The 18,812-nt window shown below is 28.8% G+C and overlaps 2 protein-coding genes and 1 long non-coding RNA gene across 7 annotated transcripts in view; 2 read left to right on the forward strand and 1 right to left on the reverse strand.

Annotated features, from left to right (window-relative positions):
- The window catches only part of LOC139429853 (uncharacterized), a 45,765-nt gene extending 30,461 nt beyond the window's left edge, over positions 1 to 15,304 (forward strand). Inside the window, exons 2-4 of one of the 3 annotated variants that reach the window (XR_011640430.1) lie at positions 13,132 to 13,920; positions 13,980 to 14,360; positions 14,430 to 15,304. This is a non-coding gene — a long non-coding RNA (uncharacterized lncRNA). Of the gene's footprint in view, positions 1 to 12,573; positions 12,720 to 13,131; positions 13,921 to 13,979 lie in introns of those variants that run through there. The other 2 variants (XR_011640429.1, XR_011640428.1) reach the window with 2 other exon arrangements.
- Positions 1 to 18,812, reverse strand: part of LOC111422284 (MOXD1 homolog 1) — a 25,054-nt gene continuing 6,242 nt past the window's right edge. The window contains exons 2-8 of the mRNA XM_023055491.2: positions 18,185 to 18,652; positions 5,540 to 6,167; positions 1,445 to 1,707; positions 1,217 to 1,333; positions 864 to 1,168; positions 473 to 803; positions 1 to 417 (exon numbers count right to left, since the gene is read on the reverse strand). Coding sequence (XP_022911259.2) covers positions 223 to 417; positions 473 to 803; positions 864 to 1,168; positions 1,217 to 1,333; positions 1,445 to 1,707; positions 5,540 to 6,167; positions 18,185 to 18,637 — 2,292 coding nt within the window. The 5' untranslated portion in view covers positions 18,638 to 18,652 and the 3' untranslated portion in view covers positions 1 to 222. The remainder of the gene's footprint in view (positions 418 to 472; positions 804 to 863; positions 1,169 to 1,216; positions 1,334 to 1,444; positions 1,708 to 5,539; positions 6,168 to 18,184; positions 18,653 to 18,812) is intronic.
- LOC111422283 (kinase suppressor of ras) overlaps positions 18,539 to 18,812 on the forward strand; it is a 25,128-nt gene continuing 24,854 nt past the window's right edge. For all 3 annotated transcript variants that reach the window (XM_023055488.2, XM_023055489.2, XM_023055490.2), the window contains exon 1: positions 18,539 to 18,622. The gene's annotated coding sequence lies outside the window, so the exon portion shown is untranslated. The remainder of the gene's footprint in view (positions 18,623 to 18,812) is intronic.

Genomic DNA, 18,812 nt, shown 5'->3' on the forward strand with positions numbered 1-18,812 from the left:
AACACATTTTTTCCAATTTTAAATTGGTGTATTGAAGAATAAATTAATTATAAATCTATTTCACAGCATTTTTTAAACGTAAATTTAACCTAAAATATCTTAAAACTAAATTTTCGCATCATTTTTTTGTATAAGTACTCGTTTTTATTTTTTTAAGATATTTTTTGGTAAGAAATGGACTATTTACAAGCAAACTTCTTTTTCTTCGATTCGATACAGTTTTTAAAAAGTCGTATTTATCCAAAACACAAAAGAAGCGAGAAAAACCCGAGTTAAATTCAAAAACATATCATCACGAACGCAAATTCCCACCGCCGAATTTTTATTATTCCTCGAAACTCGCGATCTATAACTACATTGAGATTGTTTACTCAAATTGTATTCGGTAAAATTCGGGAATCTTTCTACATTTTCTTTCTACAACAAAAAAAGAATTTGTTTTTTTGATTTAATTAAATTTTAATCAACTTACAATCGCTAAAGATCCATCCCTTTTCCTACAAAACGTCAAGTGTAGCCCTTTGTGGAAGTACTCCTCAATTTTTTTCGTTATCAAAGCTTCCTCGTACGGTATATCCTGCAAATGAGCTAGAAAGCTCTTGTTTTGAAACTCGAACGGTTCCTTTATAATCAATCTCCCGAAAGGAGATTGTTGCTGCTCTGGGTCTGTTTCTATTAAGTAAGGATCCGCTTTCAAAATTGCTTCGACAGCTCTTTGATGGGCTTCCGCGGAATATTCATCCCCCGGTTGATATGTGAATAAAGGGCGATCTTTTTTAGGCGAAACCGAGCTAGTTTCAACACTAAAAACGAAATTATTAATTATTTCTTCAATAACATCTTAATTTTTGTATTTAAATTACGTTTCTGCGTGAAGAATTTCTTCTTGCAACTCGTTCCATGAAGTGTTATAGAATTCCTTAACCCCCAAAGTTTCAAAAAAATATTTAATCGGAGGCATTGAGAAACACCCCGCTAACTCCGTTTTGGGGTAATACAAAATAAAGGCTAAGCACATCTCTTCTTGCGTGGAATACCCCCCGAAAGTAGGCGATTTCCTATCACTCGTTTTGTAACTACACTCCGTTATTAATGAATCACCCGGTAAAATCTTGATTTCGTGCGATAATTGGCGAGATTGTTGGTAATTAAAATCGTAGTGATCATCCTAAAAAGTTCATTTTAAATCAAAACATTAAATTTAAAAAAAATTTACCTCAGCCAAAGGGATCAACTCCTTCCCACCCCTCAAATGTCGCAATTTCAACTTCCTCCCGGCTAAATGCGAATGTAACAACACCGAAACGACGTTGACGCCATCCCGCGGAAAAACCTATAATTATAAAAGACTAAAAAGGGAGCTCCGAGTAACGCTTCAAAGGGATTTCAAACCCTCTCAGCAATGACGTAATCTATTTAAATAGAATAGAGTAAAGAAGAGTACCTCTTTCGTACAATCTGCCGTGCAGAATCCGACAGATTTATATTCTTTTTGTCGTGGGGGGACAATGTGAAATTCCGAGATTGAAATCCCTGTTGCCATGACACCACCATCGTGATTACGCAGCTTCCCGGTGTATTTAAGAGCGATTCCAGAGGTATCTTGCGCACGACGCATTCGGGGATTATCGAAATGAACTTCTAACATGTAATATTTCGTTTTCGCGTTGTCCAAAGGGAGCCCAACGTGAGGTGGGAAGTTTTCACCTAAACCAACAAAATTAATAATTAATATTAAATAGTTCCAACCTCGCTAATTGGATCAAAAATCAAAAATGCTTTAATTTAAGTCCAAACACGACTAAGTTATCTCAATTAATTCGCTAGTTATTTTAGTTTTTCTATAAATAATAAAGAGAGATAGAAAACAAAATGGCCGCCTGTCATTGTTGACATTTCAGCGTAACTTTCTTATTTTTCCACCAAAATTAACTTTCTTGGGTATCAATTCGAATAAATTTGACCTCCTCTATCCAAATTTAGTACTAAAAGTTATAATTTTTTACAAAAAAAATCAAGATGGCTACCAATATGGTTTTTTTTTTGAAAATGTGCTTTATTGGGTATCATTTCGAGTAATTTGAGGGTGATCTTTTCGAATTTCACACTTATTTTTAATAAATTAAAAATCTAAGATGGTCACGATCCAACATTTTTTTATTCTAACCTCACTAATTGGATCAAAAATCAAAAATGCTTTAATTTAATACCAAACACGGCTATGTTATCTTAATTACTTCTCTAGTTATTTTAGTTTTTCTATAAATGATAAAGAGAGGTAGAAAACAAAATGGCCGCCTGTCATTGTTGACATTTCAAAGTAACTTTTTCATTTTTTCACCAAAATTAACATTCTTGGGTATCAATTCGAATAAATTTGACATCCTCGATCCAAATTTAATACTAAAAGTTATAATTATTTACAAAAAAAATCAAGATGGCTACCAATAGGTTTTTTTTTTGAAAATGTGTGTTGTTGGATATCATTTCGAATAATTTGAGGGTGATCTTTTCGAATTTCAAACTAATTTTTAATTAAATAAAAATCTAAGATGGTTGCAATGCAACATTTTTAATTCTAACCTCGCTAATTGGATCAAAAATGCTTTAATTTAAGTCCAAACACGACTAAGTTATCTTAATTAATTCTCTAATTATTTTAATTTTTCTATAAATAATAAAGAGAGATAGAAAACAAAATGGCCGCCTGTCATTGTTGACATTTCAAAGTAACTTTTTCATTTTTTCACCAAAATTAACATTCTTGGGTATCAATTCGAATAAATTTGACCTCTTCTATCCAAATTTAGTACTAAAAGTTATAATTATTTACAAAAAAAATCAAGATGGCTACCAATATGATTTTTTTTTGAAAATGTGTGTTATTGGGTATCATTTCGAGTAATTTGAGGGTGATCTTTTCAAATTTCACACTTATTTTTAATAAATTAAAAATCTAAGATAGTCGCAATGCAACATTTTTTAATTCTAACCTCACTACTTGGATCAAAAATCAAAAATTCTTTAATTTAACTCCAAACACGACTAAGTTATCTTAATGACTTCTCTAGTTATATTAGTTTTTGTATAAATAATAAAGAGAGATAGAAAACAAAATGGCCGCCTGTCATTGTGACATATCAAAGTAACTTTTTCATTTTTTCACCAAAATTAACATTCTTGGGTATCAATTCGAATAAATTTGACATCCTCGATCCAAATTTAATACTAAAAGTTATAATTATTTACAAAAAAAATCAAGATGGCTACCAATAGGTTTTTTTTTTGAAAATGTGTGTTGTTGGATATCATTTCGAATAATTTGAGGGTGATCTTTTCGAATTTCAAACTAATTTTTAATTAAATAAAAATCTAAGATGGTTGCAATGCAACATTTTTAATTCTAACCTCGCTAATTGGATCAAAAATGCTTTAATTTAAGTCCAAACACGACTAAGTTATCTTAATTAATTCTCTAATTATTTTAATTTTTCTATAAATAATAAAGAGAGATAGAAAACAAAATGGCCGCCTGTCATTGTTGACATTTCAAAGTAACTTTTTCATTTTTTCACCAAAATTAACATTCTTGGGTATCAATTCGAATAAATTTGACCTCTTCTATCCAAATTTAGTACTAAAAGTTATAATTATTTACAAAAAAAATCAAGATGGCTACCAATATGATTTTTTTTGAAAATGTGTGTTATTGGGTATCATTTCGAGTAATTTGAGGGTGATCTTTTCGAATTTCACACTTATTTTTAATAAATTAAAAATCTAAGATAGTCGCAATGCAACATTTTTTAATTCTAACCTCACTAATTGGATCAAAAATCAAAAATTCTTTAATTTAACTCCAAACACGACTAAGTTATCTTAATGACTTCTCTAGTTATATTAGTTTTTGTATAAATAATAAAGAGAGATAGAAAACAAAATGGCCGCCTGTCATTGTGACATATCAAAGTAACTTTTTCATTTTTTCACCAAAATTAACATTCTTGGGTATCAATTCGAATAAATTTGACCTCCTCTATCCAAATTTAGTACTAAAACTTATAATTAGTTACAAAAAAAATCAAGATGGCTACCAATATGGTTTTTTTTTTTGAAAATGTGTGTTGTTGGGTATCATTTCGAATAATTTGAGGGTGATCTTTTCGAATTTCACACTTATTTTTAATAAATTAAAAATCTAAGATGGTCGCAATGCAACATTTTTCAATTCTAACCTCACTAATTCGATCAAAAATCAAAAATTCTTTAATTTAATTCAAAACACGGCTAAGTTATCTTAATTACTTCTCTAGTTATATTAGTTTTTGTATAAATAATAAAGAGAGATAGAAAACAAAATGGCCGCCTGTCATTGTTGACATTTCAACGTAACTTTTTCATTTTTTCACCAAAATTAACATTCTTGGGTATCAATTCGAATAAATTTGACCTCCTCTATCCAAATTTAGTGCTAAAAGTTATAATTTTTTACAAAAAAAATCAAGATGGCTACCAATATGGTTTTTTTTTTTGAAAATGTGTGGTGTTGGGTATTATTTCGAATAATTTGAGGGTGATCTTTTCGAATTTCACACTTATTTTTAATAAATTAAAAATCTAAGATGGTCGCAATACAACATTTTTTAATTCTAACCTCACTAATTCGATCAAAAATCAAAAATGCTTTAATTTAATTCAAAACACGGCTAAGTTATCTTAATTACTTCGCTATTTATTTTAGTTTTTTTATAAATAATAGAGAGAGATAGAAAACAAAATGGCCGCCTGTCATTGTTGACATTTCAAAGTAACTTTTTCATTTTTTCACCAAAATTAACATTCTTGGGTATCAATTCGAATAAATTTGACATCCTCTATCCAAATTTAATACTAAAAGTTATAATTATTTACAAAAAAAATCAAGATGGCTACCAATAGGTTTTTTTTTTGAAAATGTGCTTTATTGAGTATCATTTCGAATAATTTGAGGGTGATCTTTTCGAATTTCACACTTATTTTTAATAAATTAAAAATCTAAGATGGTCGCAATGCAACTTTTTTAATTCTAACCTCACTAATTCGATCAAAAATGCGTTAATTTAATTCCAAACACGACTAAGTTATCTTAATTACTTCGATAGTTATTTTGGTTTTTCAATAAATGATAAAGAGAGACAAAAAACAAAATGGCCGCCTGTCATTGTTGACATTTCAACGTAACTTTTTCATTTTTTCACCAAAATTAACATTCTTGGGTATCAATTCGAATGAATTTGACCTCCTCTATCCAAATTTAATACTAAAAGTTATAATTATTTACAAAAAAAATCAAGATGGCTACCATTATGGTTTTTTTTTGAAAATCTGTGTTGTTGGGTATCATTTCGAATAATTTGAGGGTGATCTTTTCGAATTTCACACTTATTTTTGATAAATTAAAAATCTAAGAAGTCTTGTATGTAGAATTAGAAGGAAAAGTTTTAGAAATCTTTGATAGTGTTAATTTTAGTTCTAGTTTTAGTTTAATTAAAAAAATCACCTTTAGACCCAATAGCCCAAGCAACAATAGGCGTAGTACATTTTTCCCACTCCAATGGCATTTCCGGAGTATAACACCTCCTCCCCTTTTCTTTCGAAAAACTATCCCACTCCATGCGTTTTTGTAATTGATTCAAATCGACCTCGCATTCGTGCAAAAGCATATGATGAACAAACCCGGTATGATTCGTCCCAATAACCGGCTCATATCCGATGATGTGATGCTTCAATTGCAAAGTGGGCGCCTTAAATATCTTGCACCAATACACCGTATCCATACTATCGTTAATCGTAAAATCCTTCAACGTCACATCCCAAGTCCGTAAAAAATCGGGATTTTCGTTCTGTACGATCGGAGGTGGCCCGAATAAATGTAAACTTTGCGAACCTCGCTTCTCGCCGTGATAAATCATTTCGAAATCGGCGTGCGGATCTTTATCGTGTAAAGCCCAAATTGCACGAACCGTATCGGAACTTAATGCATAATCGTCTGGATCGCAAGTATCCAAAGCTCGGCGAAACTCGAGAATTGTGTGGGTGCCGTTTTCGATGCCTTTCATTAAAGTGTAATTGTCGTGTTCGTCTTTTACTGGGGCGCTTCCTTGGGATTTTGGAACACCGTGACAATCCTTAAACACACAAATAAAATATTAATAACTTTATAAATTAATTTTAAATGAATTAAAATTGAAATATATCCATTGAGACGATTCGTAAGGAAAATTACCTTCCCTACACGAATTTGCTGTTTGTTTTGATATCCCAAACGTGTAACTTGGACAAAATGGGGATTGTTTGCAATTTAATGCACAATCGGTGTAAGTTGTTCTGATTTATTGTTAATTCCGACGCGAAATTGAGTTCTAAACAAGAATCTACCATCCAATTTATGATAAACTTCATAAAAAAGATTTTATAGTTACTCCATCTATCAGTAATTACATGTATTAAATTATATTTTGAATTATTTATATGAAAAAAAAATTAATTATAGACGAATTTTTTAATTTAGATACAAATTTTTACAATTAATAATTCTTTAAAAACTATCACATAATTTATTTTTAAATAAAATAAAAATAAAACAATTTCTCACTCCATCTAGTGATAATTAATGAAAGTATTTTTGAAGTTTCGATTCCGATTGACATTCTGCACGTTATTCTTTAAAATTTAAGATTTTCTTCGAAAAAAAGTTTAATTGAACCTCAATAACGTTCAAAGTACGTATTTAAATACTCAAGTTATTTAGTTTTAGTGATTTAAGATTCCCCGAAATGATTTTATCGCCCTAATTAAGCAACGAAGAGTTTGACAGGAAACATAACCTCAATCATTTCTTTTGAAATTCGTGGATTTTTAAGTTATTTAAGAACACGCATAGTAATAGAATGAAGATAAAAGAAGAAAATTAATTTTTATTTAGATAGACTGGGATCCCTCATCTCCGCATTCACAGTTTGGATTTTCTTTTACTTTAATTTTATGGAGATATGATGGGATTAATCCAAGGTTTATAGAACATAAGGTTACCTCATTCCCTATGCCTCTGTAGTATCGATTATTACCCCGCAAATTGACGTCACTGGTTCGATACAGTCAGAATAAAAGATAGCCTATACACGTGCCTATACTGTGGTACAGTCTATATAAAATATTTAAACCTCGCATCGTGTTGTGTTGTTCATAGAACCAGCTACGTCACTGACCCACCTTGCCTCTCAGAGGAGGAGAATCGGTATTGGGTAACCTTATGTTCTATAGACCTTGGGATTAATCCAGTCTGAGCCTGGTGAGGTTATGATTTAAACGATTTTATAGTTACTCCATCTATTAGTAATTACCTGTATTAAATTGTATTTTGAATTATTTATATGAAAAAAAAATTAATTAGAGAGGAATTTTTTAATAACGAACCTTATTTAGATACAAATTTTTACAATTAATAATTCTTTAAAAATTATCAAAAAATTAATTTTTAAATAAAACAAGTTCTCACTCCATCTAGTGATAATTAATGAAAGTATTTTTGAAGTTTCGATTCCGATTGACATTCTGCACGTTATTCTTTAAAATTTAAGATTTTCTTCGAAAAAAAGTTTAATTGAACCTCAATAACGTTCAAAGTACGTATTTAAATACTCAAGTTATTTAGTTTTAGTGATTTAAGATTCCCCGAAATGATTTTACGCCCTAATTAAGCAACGAAGAGTTTGACAGGAAACATAACCTCAATCATTTCTTTCGCAATTCGTGGATTTTTAAGTTATTTAAGAACACGCATAGTAGTAGAATGAAGATAAAAGAAGAAAATTAATCTTTATTTAGATAGACTGGGATCCCTCATCTCCGCATTCACAGTTTGGATTTTCTCTTACCTTAATTTTATGGAGATATGATGGGATTAATCCAGTCTGAGCCTGGTGAGGTTATGATTTAAACGATTTTATAGTTACTCCATCTATTAGTAATTACCTGTATTAAATTGTATTTTGAATTATTTATATGAAAAAAAAATTAATTATAGATGAATTTTTTAATAACGAACCTTATTTAGATACAAATTTTTACAATTAATAATTCTTTAAAAATTATCAAAAAATTAATTTTTAAATAAAACAAGTTCTCACTCCATCTAGTGATAATTAATGAAAGTATTTTTGAAGTTTCGATTCCGATTGACATTCTGCACGTTATTCTTTAAAATTTAAGATTTTCTTCGAAAAAAAGTTTAATTGAACCTCAATAACGTTCAAAGTACGTATTTAAATACTCAAGTTATTTAGTTTTAGTGATTTAAGATTTCCCGAAATGATTTTATCATCCTAATTAAGCAACGAAGAGTTTGACAGGAAACACAACCTCAATCATTTCTTTTGAAATTCGTGGATTTTTAAGTTATTTAAGAACACGCATAGTAATAGAATGAAGATAAAAGAAGAAAATTAATCTTTATTTAGATAGACTGGGATCCCTCATCTCCGCATTCACAGTTTGGATTTTCTTTTACCTTAATTTTATGGAGATATGATGGGATTAATCCAGTCTGAGCCTGGTGAGGTTATGATTTAAACGATTTTATAGTTACTCCATCTATTAGTAATTACCTGTATTAAATTGTATTTTGAATTATTTATATGAAAAAAAAATTAATTATAGAAGAATTTTTTAATAACGAACCTTATTTAGATACAAATTTTTACAATTAATAATTCTTTAAAAACTATCAAAAAATTAGTTTTTAAATAAAACAATTTCTCACTCCATCTAGTGATAATTAATGTAAGTATTTTTGAAGTTTCGATTCCGATTGACAATCTGCACGTTATTCTTTAAAATTTAAGATTTTCTTCGAAAAAAAGTTTAATTGAACCTCAATAACGTTCAAAGTACGTATTTAAATACTCAAGTTATTTAGTTTTAGTGATTTAAGATTTCCCGAAATGATTTTATCGCCCTAATTAAGCAACGAAGAGTTTGACAGGAAACATAACCTCAATCATTTCTTTTGCAATTCGTGGATTTTTAAGTTATTTAAGAACACGCATAGTAATAGAATGAAGATAAAAGAAGAAAATTAATCTTTATTTAGATAGACTGGGATCCCTCATCTCCGCATTCACAGTTTGGATTTTCTTTTACCTTAATTTTATGGAGATATGATGGGATTAATCCAGTCTGAGCCTGGTGAGGTTATGATTTAAACGATTTTATAGTTACTCCATCTATTAGTAATTACCTGTATTAAATTGTATTTTGAATTATTTATATGAAAAAAAAATTAATTATAGAAGAATTTTTTAATAACGAACCTTATTTAGATACAAATTTTTACAATTAATAATTCTTTAAAAACTATCAAAAAATTAGTTTTTAAATAAAACAATTTCTCACTCCATCTAGTGATAATTAATGAAAGTATTTTTGAAGTTTCGATTCTGATTGACAGTCTGCATATTATTTTTTGAAATTTAGGATTTTCTTCGAAAAAAAGTTTAATTGAACCTCAATAACGTTCAAAGTACGTATTTAAATACTCAAGTTATTTAGTTTTAGTGATTTAAGATTCCCCGAAATGATTTTATCGCCCTAATTAAGCAACGAAGAGTTTGACAGGAAACATAACCTCAATCATTTCTTTTGAAATTCGTGGATTTTTAAGTTATTTAAGAACACGCATAGTAGTAGAATGAAGATAAAAGAAGAAAATTAATCTTTATTTAGATAGACTGGGATCCCTCATCTCCGCATTCACAGTTTGGATTTTCTTTTACCTTAATTTTATGGAGATATGATGGGATTAATCCAGTCTGAGCCTGGTGAGGTTATGATTGAAACGATTTTATAGTTACTCCATCTATTAGTAATTACCTGTATTAAATTGTATTTTGAATTATTTATATGAAAAAAAAATTAATTATAGATGAATTTTTTAATAACGAACCTTATTTAGATACAAATTTTTACAATTAATAATTCTTTAAAAATTATCAAAAAATTAATTTTTAAATAAAACAAGTTCTCACTCCATCTAGTGATAATTAATGAAAGTATTTTTGAAGTTTCGATTCCGATTGACATTCTGCACGTTATTCTTTAAAATTTAAGATTTTCTTCGAAAAAAAGTTTAATTGAACCTCAATAACGTTCAAAGTACGTATTTAAATACTCAAGTTATTTAGTTTTAGTGATTTAAGATTCCCCGAAATGATTTTATCGCCCTAATTAAGCAACGAAGAGTTTGACAGGAAACATAACCTCAATCATTTCTTTTGCAATTCGTGGATTTTTAAGTTATTTAAGAACACGCATAGTAATAGAATGAAGATAAAAGAAGAAAATTAATTTTTATTTAGATAGACTGGGATCCCTCATCTCCGCATTCACAGTTTGGATTTTCTTTTACCTTAATTTTATGGAGATATGATGGGATTAATCCAGTCTGAGCCTGGTGAGGTTATGATTGAAACGATTTTATAGTTACTCCATCTATTAGTAATTACCTGTATTAAATTGTATTTTGAATTATTTATATGAAAAAAAAATTAATTATAGATGAATTTTTTAATAACGAACCTTATTTAGATACAAATTTTTACAATTAATAATTCTTTAAAAATTATCAAAAAATTAATTTTTAAATAAAACAATTTCTCACTCCATCTAGTGATAATTAATGAAAGTATTTTTGAAGTTTCGATTCTGATTGACAGTCTGCATATTATTTTTTGAAATTTAGGATTTTCTTCGAAAAAAAGTTTGATTGAACCTCAATAACGTTCAAAGTACGTATTTAAATACTCAAGTTATTTAGTTTTAGTGATTTAAGATTCTCCGAAATGATTTTATCGCCCTAATTAAGCAACGAAGAGTTTGACAGGAAACATAACCTCAATCATTTCTTTTGAAATTCGTGGATTTTTAAGTTATTTAAGAACACGCATAGTAGTAGAATGAAGATAAAAGAAGAAAATTAATCTTTATTTAGATAGACTGGGATCCCTCATCTCCGCATTCACAGTTTGGATTTTCTTTTACCTTAATTTTATGGAGATATGATGGGATTAATCCAGTCTGAGCCTGGTGAGGTTATGATTGAAACGATTTTATAGTTACTCCATCTATTAGTAATTACCTGTATTAAATTGTATTTTGAATTATTTATATGAAAAAAAAATTAATTATAGATGAATTTTTTAATAACGAACCTTATTTAGATACAAATTTTTACAATTAATAATTCTTTAAAAATTATCAAAAAATTAATTTTTAAATAAAACAAGTTCTCACTCCATCTAGTGATAATTAATGAAAGTATTTTTGAAGTTTCGATTCCGATTGACATTCTGCACGTTATTCTTTAAAATTTAAGATTTTCTTCGAAAAAAAGTTTAATTGAACCTCAATAACGTTCAAAGTACGTATTTAAATACTCAAGTTATTTAGTTTTAGTGATTTAAGATTCCCCGAAATGATTTTATCGCCCTAATTAAGCAACGAAGAGTTTGACAGGAAACATAACCTCAATCATTTCTTTTGCAATTCGTGGATTTTTAAGTTATTTAAGAACACGCATAGTAATAGAATGAAGATAAAAGAAGAAAATTAATTTTTATTTAGATAGACTGGGATCCCTCATCTCCGCATTCACAGTTTGGATTTTCTTTTACCTTAATTTTATGGAGATATGATGGGATTAATCCAGTCTGAGCCTGGTGAGGTTATGATTGAAACGATTTTATAGTTACTCCATCTATTAGTAATTACCTGTATTAAATTGTATTTTGAATTATTTATATGAAAAAAAAATTAATTATAGATGAATTTTTTAATAACGAACCTTATTTAGATACAAATTTTTACAATTAATAATTCTTTAAAAATTATCAAAAAATTAATTTTTAAATAAAACAATTTCTCACTCCATCTAGTGATAATTAATGAAAGTATTTTTGAAGTTTCGATTCCGATTGACATTCTGCACGTTATTCTTTAAAATTTAAGATTTTCTTCGAAAAAAAGTTTAATTGAACCTCAATAACGTTCAAAGTACGTATTTAAATACTCAAGTTATTTAGTTTTAGTGATTTAAGGTTCCCCGAAATGATTTTATCGCCCTAATTAAGCAACGAAGAGTTTGACAGGAAACATAACCTCAATCATTTCTTTTGCAATTCGTGGATTTTTAAGTTATTTAAGAACACACATAGTAACAGAATGAAAATAAAAGAAGAAAATTAATCTTTATTTAGATAGACTGGGATCCCTCATCTCCGCATTCACAGTTTGGATTTTCTTTTACCTTAATTTTATGGAGATATGATGGGATTAATCCAGTCTGAGCCTGGTGAGGTTATGATTTAAACGATTTTATAGTTACTCCATCTATTAGTAATTACGTGTATTAAATTGTATTTTGAATTATTTATATGAAAAAAAAATTAATTATAGATGAATTTTTTAATAACGAACCTTATTTAGATACAAATTTTTACAATTAATAATTCTTTAAAAATTATCAAAAAATTAATTTTTAAATAAAACAATTTCTCACTCCATCTAGTGATAATTAATGAAAGTATTTTTGAAGTTTCGATTCCGATTGACATTCTGCACGTTATTCTTTAAAATTTAAGATTTTCTTCGAAAAAAAGTTTAATTGAACCTCAATAACGTTCAAAGTACGTATTTAAATACTCAAGTTATTTAGTTTTAGTGATTTAAGATTTCCCGAAATGATTTTATCGCCCTAATTAAGCAACGAAGGGTTTGACAGGAAACATAACCTCAATCATTTCTTTTGCAATTCGTGGATTTTCAACTTATTACTTATTATATACGTTTTTTCACATTCAATCTATTTATTTTTAGTGATATAGGATTCCACGAAGTAATTTTATCGCTCTAAATTAAAAAAAAATTGTTTGATATATAACATAACCTAATTATTTTACCCCGCTATTCAAAGTGTTTCAAGATTTTAATTCATTTTGTTACTAATTAATTCATACCATAATTTAAAAAGTTTTATTAATTATAAATTTTTAATACAAATGAGTTTTTTGATTAAATTATTTTTTTCTGTTTTTCTAGGAAGAAAAGAATAAATGGAATTTTTCAAAAATTTGTTTTTGTGATCCACAAAATACATTTCGACTGCTTGACTCATATTTTCCCACACCTTTCGAACCAGTACCGACGGAAAACGTACTGCATGCAAAGTAGCTGCTGCGACTTATGAGGAAGGTGCATGACTCGAATCGAGTATCAAGACTCGTCGTGTTACGTGATTCTAGTTATTCGTGAATTAAACGAACGCAAATACCATCAAACGCCTAAGATGCCAACACCAAAACCATTCCAATTCAAGAATACCTTCCTTATTCGTTTTTTTATTCTTGTAGAATAAAAAAAAACAATGCGTGTAAAAAAACGGACTTCCGGTGTTTGATCCTATTCGCTGTCACGCTCTGGATGAAATCTTTAGCGTACAGCGGAACCGTTTCCGGTCTCAAACTCATCCAAAGGAAACCAGAAGGAACCGAAATTACTAAACCACATCGTTTTCTACACAAATTTTACCTAATTTAAGGATATTTCATCAATTTTATTGACACCCAAGTGTTAAAACTTCATATTTCATTCTCGACGTTGAAGAGGGTTTCACAAAGACACGAATCCTGGGATGAATTGATGTGAAAAAAATCATTTTGTAGAAGTTAATCGTTATTAGATCCTAGGAAAAGTAAAAAATAATAAAACGAGATGAATGAATTAAATTAACGAGACGTCCTCGAACCGCCGGCGCAGAAACAGGAAGTCGACCGGTGTAATGGAGGCTGTATCCTGTCTACGCGTTCACATTAAAACTTTTGGCTCCAGGTAGTTGTTAGATAGTTTTAGTTTTATTGGAAGTTAATTTCGATTTTTCTTTATTTTAGCTTTAGATTGAACAGTTGGTGGTGCAAAAAAACCTTTTTTCCATTTTAATAAAGAGAATTACCCCCTCTGTTTGGTTCAAGTACGCATATGTCGCCAGTTTAACTCGCACCTGTCTTCGACACGTGCTCTTTCCCGCACGAAATGGAACCAAAAGTTTCGGAGATAATTAAATAAGCATCGAATATCAAACATAAAATGTGTTAAACGAACAAAGAATCCCGTTCTTTAGACAGAATCGTCTCAAAGACACTTTTAAAAATTTCTCACGGGAACGTATCGTCGCTCCGACAATAGAGGGGTACAAAAAATTCTTGCTCCCCAATTCAGGTAACGATATCGGAACTACCAGTTTTTAAAAGGGGCTAAAATTGTTTCCCAGGGTGATTATAACTGTTATATTTCTCAATCTATTTCAACTTTATCATTTAAGTTTTTATTTAAAAAATTAGGCAGGTGAAAGGAAATGGAACTACTCTAGTTGTTCAAAGTTTCAAAGCAGGTGTTTTTAAGACTTCAAATGAACGACAGCTGTTTTTCCCATCCCATATGCTTCGTACTTCGCACGTCTTTAAAAACCGAATGGGAACCCCGAAGTGAGTCGGCGAAAATGAACGAAATCGAACGGGCACGAATTTCCTCTCGGAGGAAATTGCAAATTTAAACCGCCGTGAAACATTAGCGTTGTTTCACGCTCCTAATTAATTAAGACGCGACTGATTTACCGTTCTCCGCTTGAATTCAAGCACTAAAATGGTAATTATTCTTTATTATATAGGGAATTTTATTTTAGATGCAATATACAAAAATATTTTTCGTGTTTAGATCCATTTTCTTCAAAGGATTGGTCATGAAAATAAGAAATATTTATTTTTTGTGTTAATCAAAAGAACAACATTTATTAAATTTTTCATAAACATCAAAAAGAATAAGATTTTCGTAAAGATCAGAAAAATTTAACATAATTTGATATATCACACCCTATATCTATCATAAAATTCATTCTTAAAAGCATAGATGACACGATTTTTTAGTGTTTTGTTTTCGGCCATCTTGTTTTTATAAAAATCTAGATATCTGCGGTGTTATTACACCTAGATATGTCGAGTTTGGACTCATTTTACATAATTTTTAATTATCTACATTAATATTTATGAATCATTAATTTTCGGCCATCTTGGATGTTATCAAAACTGTCAAAATCAAAATACCTCGAACAGTTTTATAATAAAATACGTCATGTTTAGATCCACTTCAAAGGATTCTTCATGAAAATAACAAATATTTATTTTTTGTTTTAATTAAAAGAGCAACATTTATCAAATTTTTCATAAACATCAAAAAGAATAAGATTTTTGTAAATATCAGAAAAATTTAACATAATTTGATATATCACACCCTATATCTATCATAAAATTCATTTAGATGACACGATTTTTTAGTGTTTTGTTTTCGGCCATCTTGTTTTTATAAAAATGCAGATATCTGCGGTGTTATTACACCTAGATATGTCGAGTTTGGACTCATTTTACATAATTTTTAATTATCTACATTAATATTTATGAATCATTAATTTTCGGCCATCTTGGATGTTATCAAAACTGTCAAAATCAAAATACCTCGAACAGTTTTATAATAAAATACGTCATGTTTAGATCCACTTCAAAGAATTCTTCATGAAAATAACAAATATTTATTTTTTGTTTTAATTAAAAGAGCAACATTTATCAAATTTTTCATAAACATCAAAAAGAATAAGATTTTCGTAAAGATCAGAAAAATTTAACCTAATTTGATATATCACACCCTATATCTATCATAAAATTCATTTAGATGACACGATTTTTTAGTGTTTTGTTTTCGGCCATCTTGTTTTTATAAAAATGCAGATATCTGCGGTGTTATTACACCTAGATATGTCGAGTTTGGACTCATTTTACATAATTTTTAATTATCTACGCTAATATTTACGAATCATTAATTTTCGGCCATCTTGGATGTTATCAAAACTGTCAAAATCAAAATACCTCGAACAGTTTTATAATAAAATACGTCATGTTTAGATCCACTTCAAAGGATTCTTCATGAAAATAACAAATATTTATTTTTTGTTTTAATTAAAAGAGCAACATTTATTAAATATTTCATAAACATCAAAAAGAATAAGATTTTCGTAAAGATCAGAAAAATTTAACATAATTTGATATATCACACCCTATATCTAGCATAAAATTCATTCTTAAAAGCATAGATGACACGACTTTTTAGTGTTTTGTTTTCGGCCATCTTGTTTTTATAAAAATGCAGATATCTGCGGTGTTATTACACCTAGATATGTCGAGTTTGGACTCATTTTACATAATTTTTAATTATCTACATTAATATTTACGAATCATTAATTTTCGGCCATCTTGGATGTTATCAAAACTGTCAAAATCAAAATACCTCGAACAGTTTTATAATAAAATACGTCATGTTTAGATCCACTTCAAAGGATTCTTCATGAAAATAACAAATATTTATTTTTTGTTTTAATTAAAAGAGCAACATTTATTAAATATTTCATAAACATCAAAAAGAATAAGATTTTCGTAAAGATCAGAAAAATTTAACATAATTTGATATATCACACCCTATATCTAGCATAAAATTCATTCTTAAAAGCATAGATGACACGACTTTTTAGTGTTTTGTTTTCGGCCATCTTGTTTTTATAAAAATGCAGATATCTGCGGTGTTATTACACCTAGATATGTCGAGTTTGGACTCATTTTACATAATTTTTAATTATCTACATTAATATTTACGAATCATTAATTTTCGGCCATCTTGGATGTTATCAAAACTGTCAAAATCAAAATACCTCGAACAGTTTTATAATAAAATACGTCATGTTTAGATCCACTTCAAAGGATTCTTCATGAAAATAACAAATATTTATTTTTTGTTTTAATTAAAAGAGCAACATTTATTAAATATTTCATAAACATCAAAAATAATAAGATTTTCGTAAATATCAGAAAAATTTAACATAATTTGATATATCACACCCTATATCTAGCATAAAATTCATTCTTAAAAGCATAGATGACACGATTTTTTAGTGTTTTGTTTTCGGCCATCTTGTTTTTATAAAAATGCAGATATCTGCGGTGTTATTACACCTAGATATGTCGAGTTTGGACTCATTTTACATAATTTTTAATTATCTACATTAATATTTACGAATCATTAATTTTCGGCCATCTTGGATGTTATCAAAATTGTCAAAATCAAAATACCTCGAACAATTTTATAGCAAAATACGTCGTGTTTAGATCCACTTTAAAGGATTGGTCATGAAAATAACAAATATTTATTTTTTGTGTTAATTAAAAGAGCAACATTTATTAAATTTTTCATAAACACCAAAAAGAATAAGATTTTTGTAAAGATCAAAAAAATTTAACATAATTTGATATATCACACCCTATATCTATCATAAAATTCATTTAGATGACACGATTTCTTAGTGTTTTGTTTTCGGCCATCTTGTTTTTACAAAAATCTAGATATCTGCGGTATTATTACACCTAGATATGTCGAGTTTGGACTCATTGCACATAATTTTTAATTATCTATCACAATATTTATGTAGCATTTGTTTTCGGCCATCTTGAATTTAAAAAAAATTTAAAAATCGAAATATCTCGGAAACTTTAATTGCAAAGTAGGTCGTGTTTGGATTCATTTTAAAGGATTTTTCAAAAAGATTAAGAATTTGTATGCTGCGATTATTTTTATTCATTTAAAATCGTTTCATTTAACATGATTAATCCCCTTTTATGATTGGCCTGTAACACCCGCAACCGAATTCGGTGCAATATTCCGATTGATAAGAACGTTGGAAGCAATAATTTTGGCAATCTTCGTGGGTTTTACAAAAAGGACCTAAAACTATTCTTAATGTAACAAAAAATTTAACAAAAATTAATTAATTACTCACGTTCTAATTGGACAAGGCCAATCAAAAAGAATATGTAGACCCAAACCGGGAATAAAATCGAGTGAGTTATATTCATCTTCAATTCAGATTGAACAATCGAACGAAATAAGAATTGAGCCCCTTTTAAACCGAATCGTTTCAATGGAACAATAGATTGTTACGAAAATTGTTTAATAACATTTCTATTATTCAAATTCTAAGAAAAAAACTTTATTAACTCACCAATAACACGGCCTTTCCATACTTATCAACCCATCCAATAACGATATCGGCTTGTTCCATACCGCCGTTTGGGCTAAATCCAATTCCTACATATCCTAAAGTTTTGGCTTCGATGCGAAATAAAATTTCTTGATGCCGGGGTTGCCACCTCAATAGCACTTTTCGCTCGGCGTCTAAAAATTCGGAATGGGTCCATTGTTCCTCTTCGATTAACGCGCTATCAACTACACTTTTCAGTTTTCTGTTAGCACCGAAATTAAAAATAACTTTGTTTTCGTTCTTTGTAGGTTTACGAACACTGTTCACTCGTCCCACGTGGTTAACGTATTCATCTAATAAGTCTTCTTCTGATGGTGATGATGATGGTGAAGAAAAGGAGGATTTGATGAGGAGGAAGTTAAAGAAAATTAAATAGAAATTGGATGGAATCATTTTTCGGTGAGAAATTAACATTGTATTTTTGATAACCTGAAAAAGAAAAGATATTTTAGATTATTAGACCATAAAGTTTTTAATGAATTTTTTTTCTAGAAAGTTTAACTACTTTTAGTTAGGTTTTATGAGTTTGGAAAGTTTCTATTGATCTTACTGAATGGAATGAGTCATAAAACATTCAATATTAGAAAGA

The sequence above is a fragment of the Onthophagus taurus genome, chromosome 5, assembly GCF_036711975.1.
Source record: "Onthophagus taurus isolate NC chromosome 5, IU_Otau_3.0, whole genome shotgun sequence".
NCBI lineage: Eukaryota > Metazoa > Arthropoda > Insecta > Coleoptera > Scarabaeidae > Onthophagus > Onthophagus taurus.